The following is an 8,160-nucleotide window of genomic DNA, read 5'->3' on the forward strand; positions in this document are numbered from 1 at the left end:
GCCCGAGCAGCCGTGAGAACGGCTCGGTGGAGAGCGACGGTCTGACCAACGACTCGTCCTCGCTGGTGGGAGACCAGGAGTGTCAGAGCCGGAGCCCAGATGCCATGGAAAGCGCGTCCTTCCAGGCAGTGTCCCCGGCCAATAGCCAGGCGGAAAGCATCAAGTCCAAGTCTCCCGAGGCCGGGGGCAGAGCCGAGAGCTCCGAGAACAGCCGCACTGAGATGGAAGGTGATATAGAGCTTTGGATTTACCTTATGTCCGTTTTGGGCTCCAGGTCATCACAAAGGAACCTGGGTTGAACTTGGCAAACGGAGAGAGATCTGAAGCAGCCCCATCTCTGGGGGCAGTTAGCTTTTCTGTACTTCTGGGTAGAGGGAGATAACGACCACTTCTATCCTGGTAATGAACACGCTTTTTGCTTACGGTGGTTAATGTGGATTGGGTATGGACAGCATACTTTTTATGGTTTGTCTTGAAGCCCCATGGGGACATCATGTTAAATACGTTTCAATAGAAGTTTGAGGAAGTGGGCACTGCTTTTTGGCCACTGAAATAAGCCTAGTTTCTTGATTCTGGGGTCCTACTCCCTAATGTAATGTTCACAAATTAATCACTCTTGGGGCAGGCACAGTGGCTCACGCCTGTAATCCCGGCACTTTGGGAGACCAAGGCAGAAGGATCACTTGAGGCCAGAAATTCGAGACCAGCCTGGGCAGCACAGTGAGACCTTGTCTCTATGAAAAAAATTTAAAAATAGCCTCTACAAAAAATTTCTAAAAATTGACCAGGCACGGTGGTGTGTACATCTATTGTCCCAGTTACTCGAGAGGCTGAGGCAGGAGGATCACCTGCGGCCTAGGCTGCGGTGAGCCACGATGGTGCCACTGCACTTCAGCCTGGGCGACAGAGTAAGGCTCTAAAGTCAATAAATAAGTAGAATAAAAACAAGTTAATCGCTCTCGGTGGGAAGGAAAGACGAGCCCATTTTACATGCCCGTGTATATACTAAGGTGCCTGTTGACTTTGTGAGTGGTAAAACAGAAACTCTGTAGCATAGAATAAAAGGCAGATGCTGTCTGGGCCTACTTTAAAGGTAGCTTCGTATGCAGACATTTGAACTTGAATTCCTTTTGTGTTCATGTGTTGCCCATACCTTCCTATAGACCCAGAAAGCAGTAGTATAACTTTTCTAGTTGTCGGAGGCTATTCTTTGTGCAGGCACACAGTTCAAAAGAAGCTGCCTTAGAGGTGCTTATTTCCTGTATGGCCTCTCCATGCTCTCAGCCTAGCGGGCAGTAGTCCCTAACAGTGGTCCTTGATGTGCTCCTTTGTATCTGAAATGGATGAATGATGGGTGGTAAAGATCTGGGTTTCTTTTCCTCTGAACTAGGTCGGAGCGGTCTCCCGTCACCCTTCCTCCGAGCCCAGCCAGCCTATGTCAAAGTGGAAGTTCCCGGCACGTTTCTGGGACCCTCAGCCCTGTCCCCGGGACTGACGCCGTTGCTGGCGGCCCAGCCCCGCAGACAGGCCAAGCAGCACGGATGCACGCGGTGTGGGAAGAACTTCTCATCTGCTAGTGCGCTTCAGATTCATGAGCGGACACACACTGGGGAGAAGCCTTTTGTGTGCAACATCTGTGGTAGAGCTTTTACCACCAAAGGCAACTTGAAGGTGGGTTTTCAGCAGGGTGGGGAGGGTGGGTGTTGGCACATCTGTTTATTGAGGTGATCCACAAGGAATTCTTCCTCAAGGACAGATGGGATGTATGGTCACATCTCAGACTTGGCTCTTGGTTTTTTTTTTTGTTTTGTTTTGTTTGTTTTTTGAGTTGGGCTCACACTCTGTTGACCAGGCTTTTGAGTTGGGCCCACATTCTGTTGACCAGGCTGGAGTACAGTGGCACGATCACGGCTCACCACAGCCTTGACCACAAGTTATCCTCCCACTCCAGCCTCCTGAGTAGCTGGGACTACAGATGTGTGCCATCACTCCTAGCTAATATATTTGCTTATTTATTTATTTATTTTTGTAGAGATGGGGTCTCGCTGTGTTGCCCAGGCTGGTCGCAAACCCCTGGGCTCAAGGGATTCCTCTGCCTTGGCCTCCCAAAGTACTGGGATTACAGGCGTGGCATGCTCATGGCCACCACAACCTCCACCTGCTAGGCTCAGGTGAGCCTTCTGCCTCAGTCTTCTAAGTAGCTGGAAATACAGGCGCACACTACCACGCCTGGCTAATTATTTTTTGATTTATTGTAGAGATGAGGTTTTGCCATTTTGCCCTGGCTGGTCTCGAACCTCTGAGCTCAGGCAAAGCTCTTGCCTCTACCTCCTGAAGTGCTGGGATTATGGGCATGAGTCACCATGCCTGGCTTGATAATTTTTTTTTTTTTTTTTGAGTCGGAGTCTCACTCTGTTGCCCAGGCTGGAGTGCAGTGGCACATTCAAGGCCACCCTAGCTTCGACCTTCTGGGCTCTGTGATCCTTCCGCCTCAGCCTTCCAAGTAGCCAGAGCTACAGGCATGTGCTACCACATCCGGCTAATTTTTTTTTTTTAGTTGTAGAGACAGGGTCTTGCCAAGTTGCCCGGGCTGATCTTGAACCCACAGGCAGTCCACTCGCCTTAGCCTCTCAAAGTGCTGGGATTATAGGCTGAGCCACAGAGCCTGGTCAGTGAAATATTTGTTTAAGAAGTATATTTTTTTTGTCAGGCGTGGTGGTTCACACATGTAACCTCAACACTTTGGGAGACATAGGTGATAGGATTGCCTGAGTCCAGGGGTTTGAGACCAGCCTGGGCAACTTGGCAAGACCTTGTTTCTAAAATAAAAAAATTAACTGGGCATGGTGGCGCATGCTTGTAGTTCCAGCTACTTGGAAGGTTGAGGAAGAAGGATCGCCTGAGTCCAGCAGGAAGGATCGCCTAAGTCCAGAAGGTTGAGGCTGTGGTGGGCATGAGCGTGCCACTGCACTCCAGCCTGGGCGACAGAGTGAGACTCTGACTCAAAAAAACCCCAGTACATTTTCTTATTATGCCACTTCAAATTGGATTGCTTCTTACAGTGATTGGGGGAAGAGAGCATTGTGACTGTTATGGGTAGTGGTTTTTTCTAATCTTAGCGACACATAAGATGATGATGTGTTTCCAGTGATGCATCTGAGGGCAGGACATGGTTTGTTTTATGCTCCTGTCTCCTAAGAAGTCTACCACGGGCAGTTTTTCCTCTGGTGTTGAGAGACCAATTTCATCACCCCAGTGTTGACCTGTTGGGCTTTAGCAGTCCTTATACTTCAGCCTTCCAAGTAGCCAGTACTATAGGTGTGCGCTACCACGCCAAGCTAATTTTTGATTTATTGCAGAGCCGAGGTCTTGCCAAATTTCCCTGACTGGCCTTGAACCCACGGGCTCAGGCAATCCATTCGCCCCGGCCTCCCAACGTATTGGGATTATAGGCTGAGCCACCGAGCACGGCCGAGACTGATTTCTTTGAACAATAGTTAAGTATAGGTGTATAAAATAAAGCCTGGAAACACAGAACATATTTGCCATATGTTGTAATACAGTGTTGATCATTTGTGGGTTAGCCTCTGTGTCTAGACTTTGACCACTCTACCTTGGTTTTTGTTTACTGGCTGGCTAAAATGAAATCATGAGTTAGGCATGTCTAGTATAATACCACTGGAGGGTGTTACAACACCACTTGAAAATGTTTTGTTTGTTTGTTTGTTTTGAGTTGGAGTCTCACTCTGTCACCCAGGCTGGAGTGCAGTGACATGCTCATGGCCACCTCATCCTTGACCTACTGGAAATCAGGCAATCCTTCTGCCTCAACCTTCCAAGTAGCTGGAACTATAGGCATGCGCTATTACGCCTGGCTTATTTTTTTATTTATTGTAGAGATGAGGTGTTGCCAAGTTGCACAGGCTGGCCTTGAACTCCTGGGCTCAGGCAACTCTCTCACCTTGGCCTCCCAAAGTGCTGGGATTACAAGCATGAGCCACTGCCTAACCATTTAAAATTTTTTTTTTAAGGAGATAAAGTTTCGTTTTGTCACTCAGGTTGGAGTGCAGTGGTGCAAGCATAGCTCACTGTAGCCTCAGAGTCTAATAGCACAGATGGGATATTGACATTGTCACAATCTCCTTGTTGAGATTTTCCCATTCTGCTGGTGCTCAAGTGTACGAGTTGTGTTCTGCAGTTTTCGTGGGGTTTTTTTTACCTGTCTTTAGCACACCTGTTTGTATGTTCAAAAACATTAACCTCAGCACTTAGAACAATGCCCAGGACATAGTAGATGGTCACATAAGTTCACATGTGAGGGGTGAGACAGAGACATTTGGGGGGTATGAGCCCCCACCTACAGTGTTAGGTGGGAATGGTGGCCACGTGGCATGAAACCTAATTTATTTATTTTTTTGAGTTGGAATCTCACTTTGTCACCCATGCTAGAGAGCAGTGGCACGTTCATGGCCACCATAACCTCAACCTGCTGGGCTCAGGTGATCCTTCCGCCTCAGCCTTTCAAGTAGCTGGAACTATAGGCGCATGCTACCACACCTAGCTTATTTTTAAATTTATTTTAGAGATGAGGTCTCACCAAGTTGCTGGTCTTGAACCCTGAGTTCAGGCATTCCTTTTGCCTCAGCCTCCCAAAGTTCTGGGATTTCAGACTTGAGCCACTGCGCCCGGCTTGAAACCTAATTTCTTTTTTTTTTTTTTGAGTTGGCGTTTCACTGTGTTGCCCAGACTGGAGTGCAGTGGCATGCTCTTGGCCACCACAGCCTCAATCTGCTGGGCTCCAGAGATCCTTCTGCCTCAGCCTTTCAAATAGCCAGAACTACAGGCGCGCACTACCACGCCCAACTGATTTTTGACTTATTGTAGAGACAAGGTCTCGCCAAGTTGCCTGGGTGGGTCTCGAACCTGCAGACTCAGGCAATCCACTCACCCTCAGCCTCCCAAAGTGCTGGGGTTACAGGCTGAGCCACAGAGCTGGACCTTGAAACTTAGTTTCTAAATTAAAATACAGAGATGGTCCTTGACTTAGGGTGGTTTGACTTTCTTTTTTTTTTTTTTGAGTTGGAGTCTCACTCTGTCATCCAGACTGGAGTGCAGTGGCCGCTCCCGGCCACCGCAGCCTCGACCTGCTGGGCTCCGGTGATCCTTCCGCCTCAGCCTTCCGAGTAGCTGGAATTCCAGGCATGCGCTACCATGCCCAGCTGATTTTTTGATTTTATTGTAGAGATGAGTTCTCGCTGCCCAGGCGGGTCTCGAACCCGCGGGCTCAGGCAATCCACTCACCTCAGCCTCCCAAAGGCGCGGGATTACAGGCTGAGCCACCGAGCCCGGCTAGTTTGACTTTCAAGGATATGAAAATAAAACCCATTCAGTACCCGTGCGACCATTCGATTTTTACTTTCAATACAGTATTCAGTAAATTACATGAGATATTCTATGTTCTATTATAAAATAGGCCTTGAAGCCAGCGCTGGATCTTGCGTATGTAATCCTAGCTACTTGGGGGGGACTGAGGTGGGAGAACTGGTTGAGGTCAGTCAGGAGTTGGAGACCAGCCTGGACAACATAAAAAGACCTCATCCCTTAAGTTTTGTGTTAGATGATTTTGTCCAACTGTAGGCTAATGTAAGTGTTCTGAGCATTTATTGTAGGCTACACTAAGCTGTGATGTTGTTTGGTTTCTTTTTTTTTTTTTTTTTTGAGTCAGGATCTCACTCTCGCCCAGGCTGGAGTGGAGTGGCACAGTGTGATGGCTAATAGAATCGTCTCACTTCAGCCTCCCAAAGTGCTGGGACTACAGGTGCACACCACCACACCAGCTAGGTCTCACTGTGTTGCCCAGGCTGGTCTCCTAACTCCTGGGTTCAAGTGATCCTCCTGCCTCCGTCTTCCAATGTACTGGGATTTTGAGGGTGAGCCTCTGTGCCCAGCCAGCTACGATGTATTGAATGCATTTTAGGCTAACAGCATGTTCAGCTTGTGATAGCTTTGTTGGGGTATAACCCCATTGTAAATCGATAATCAGCTGTATGTTAAAACATTATTTAACCTGTATAATCTGTCACAAGTAACACAGCTACTTTGCAAGACTCATTTTTTCCAAAACTGTAAAACAAAATAAAAATTGAGTCTGTATCTATTTTGGTATAAATTTCTGATTTTGGTAGAAATTCAGGGTAGAATCAAACCCATATGCAGATGGGTTTTGGCTTGCCAATGAGCTGCCAAATCTCTTTTTTTTTTTTTTTGAGTCAAGGTCTCACTCTGCCGCCCATGCTGGAGTGCAGTGGCATGATCATAGCTCACTGCAGCCTCAACCTCCTGGGCTCTGGCAATCCTTCTGCCTCAGCCACCACGCCTGGCTAATTTTCTTTTTTTCTAAGTTGAAATCTCACTTCACCCGACTGGAGTGCAGTGGCTGCTCCCCGCCACTGCAGCCTCAACCTGCTGGGCTCCGGTGATCCTTCCGCCTTAGCCTTCCAAGTAGCTGGAACTACCACACCCGGCTAATTTTTTGATTTTTATTGTAGAGATGAGATCTCGCCAAGTTGCCCAGGCGGGTCTCGAACCCACGGGCTCAGGCAATCCACTCACCTCGGCCTCCCAAAGCGGTGGGATTACAGGCTGAGCCACCGAGCCCGGCCTGTTTTTAATTTTTAATTTTAAATATGTGGGATACAATTTAGGGTTGGGTGGACAAATGGTCATTATGCAGGTACCCTTGTTGATGAGGTGTGCCCTCCCCTCTTCTGGCAGTTTCCCATTACTGCCAACACCTGGTGTTTTATTTTATTCATTTAGTTTTTGTAGAGACAAGTTCTTGCCGTCTAGGCTGCAGATCTCTATGTTGATGAAAACCCTTCTGTCCTGTTTTCATAGGTCCACTACATGACACATGGGGCGAGCAATAACTCAGCTCGCCGTGGCAGGAAGCTGGCCATCGAGAACACCATGGCTCTGTTAGGGACAGACGGAAAGCGAGTCTCAGAGATGTTTCCCAAGGAGATCCTGGCGCCTTCGGTGAATGTGGACCCTGTTGTATGGAGCCAGTACACCAACATGCTCAACGGTGGTCTGGCTGTGAAGACCAATGAGATCTCTGTGATCCAGAGCGGTGGCATCCCCACCCTCCCAGTGTCCCTGGGGGCCAGCTCCGTGGTGAGCAACGCCACCGTCTCCAAGATGGATGGCTCCCAGTCAGGGATCAGCAGCGACGTGGAGAAGCCGGGCGCCGCCGACAGTGTTCCCAAACACCAGTTCCCCCACTTCCTGGAAGAAAACAAGATCGCGGTCAGCTAAGTTCAGGGTGACTCGCGTGGAAGAGGAAAACGCAGACCTCGAAGTCTCTAGAATCTGCATTTTTTGGGGGGGAGGGTAAAATACCAGTCTCCTCCTGTTTTCTTTTTCTTACTGATATGCAAATAATGTTTACGAGGGTTGTGACCAGGGCCTCAGGCAGTCATACAATCAAGATTGTTGCTATGCTGCTTTGCAAAAAAAAAAAAAATCAGAAAAGAAATTCATACCAAAATAGATACAGACTCGATTTTTATTTTGTTTTACAGTTTTGGAAAAAGCGGGTCTTGCAAAGTAGCTGTGTTACTTGTGTCAGATTATACACATAGAGAACCTCGGAACAACCTCAAGTGACTTTGTCCAAAGACTGTGACCTATTTGAAGGTGGAACCGTCGGAATTTACTGATACACAGCAGAATAGACAGATATTTAGTCTCATTGAGGGAGGGGGCACTGTCTGCTTCCTTGGTAACTGTATGCGGGTACGTGGATAAGGTCTGTCGTCTGCTTAAGGACCTGTTTAATATGCCCCCTGACCCTCCATCTTTTTGTTTGTTTTTTTGAATGTACTTTAAACAAAAAAACAACAGAAAGCGAACTATTAGCATTGCTTCAGCCTCAGACCCTGAAGTAGGAAGCCCTCAATGGAGGACAGGTCAGTCCTTGGGGAGTCAGTGTGTGTTGCTGCTTATTTAAATACCGTTCAGAGCCCCGAGAGAGTGCCAGTGACCTCCTCACCTTTCTGAGATGCCTTCACCTTCCTGGACGCCAGAAGAGGTGGGTATCTGTGCGGGGAATCTCAGGGGACTTCATCGAGTTCGCCAGTGCCCACTCTTGAAGAACTG

At 48.2% G+C, this 8,160-nt stretch overlaps 1 protein-coding gene across 2 annotated transcripts in view; it reads left to right on the forward strand.

Moving 5' to 3' along the window:
- Positions 1–7,317, forward strand: part of SALL4 (spalt like transcription factor 4) — a 23,290-nt gene extending 15,973 nt beyond the window's left edge. Inside the window, exons 3-5 of one of the 2 annotated variants that reach the window (XM_008073453.1) lie at positions 1–228; positions 1,391–1,671; positions 6,898–7,317. The exon at positions 1–228 is cut by the window's left edge and continues 35 nt beyond it. In XM_008073453.1, coding sequence (XP_008071644.1) covers positions 1–228; positions 1,391–1,671; positions 6,898–7,317 — 929 coding nt within the window. The remainder of the gene's footprint in view (positions 229–1,390; positions 1,672–6,897) is intronic. The other variant, XM_021706672.1, reaches the window with a different exon arrangement.
- Positions 7,318–8,160: the final 843 nt, after the last annotated feature.

Source organism: Carlito syrichta, unplaced genomic scaffold (assembly GCF_000164805.1).
Source record: "Carlito syrichta isolate Samal-C Ts95f unplaced genomic scaffold, Tarsius_syrichta-2.0.1 Scaffold315848, whole genome shotgun sequence".
Taxonomy (NCBI): Eukaryota; Metazoa; Chordata; class Mammalia; order Primates; family Tarsiidae; genus Carlito; species Carlito syrichta.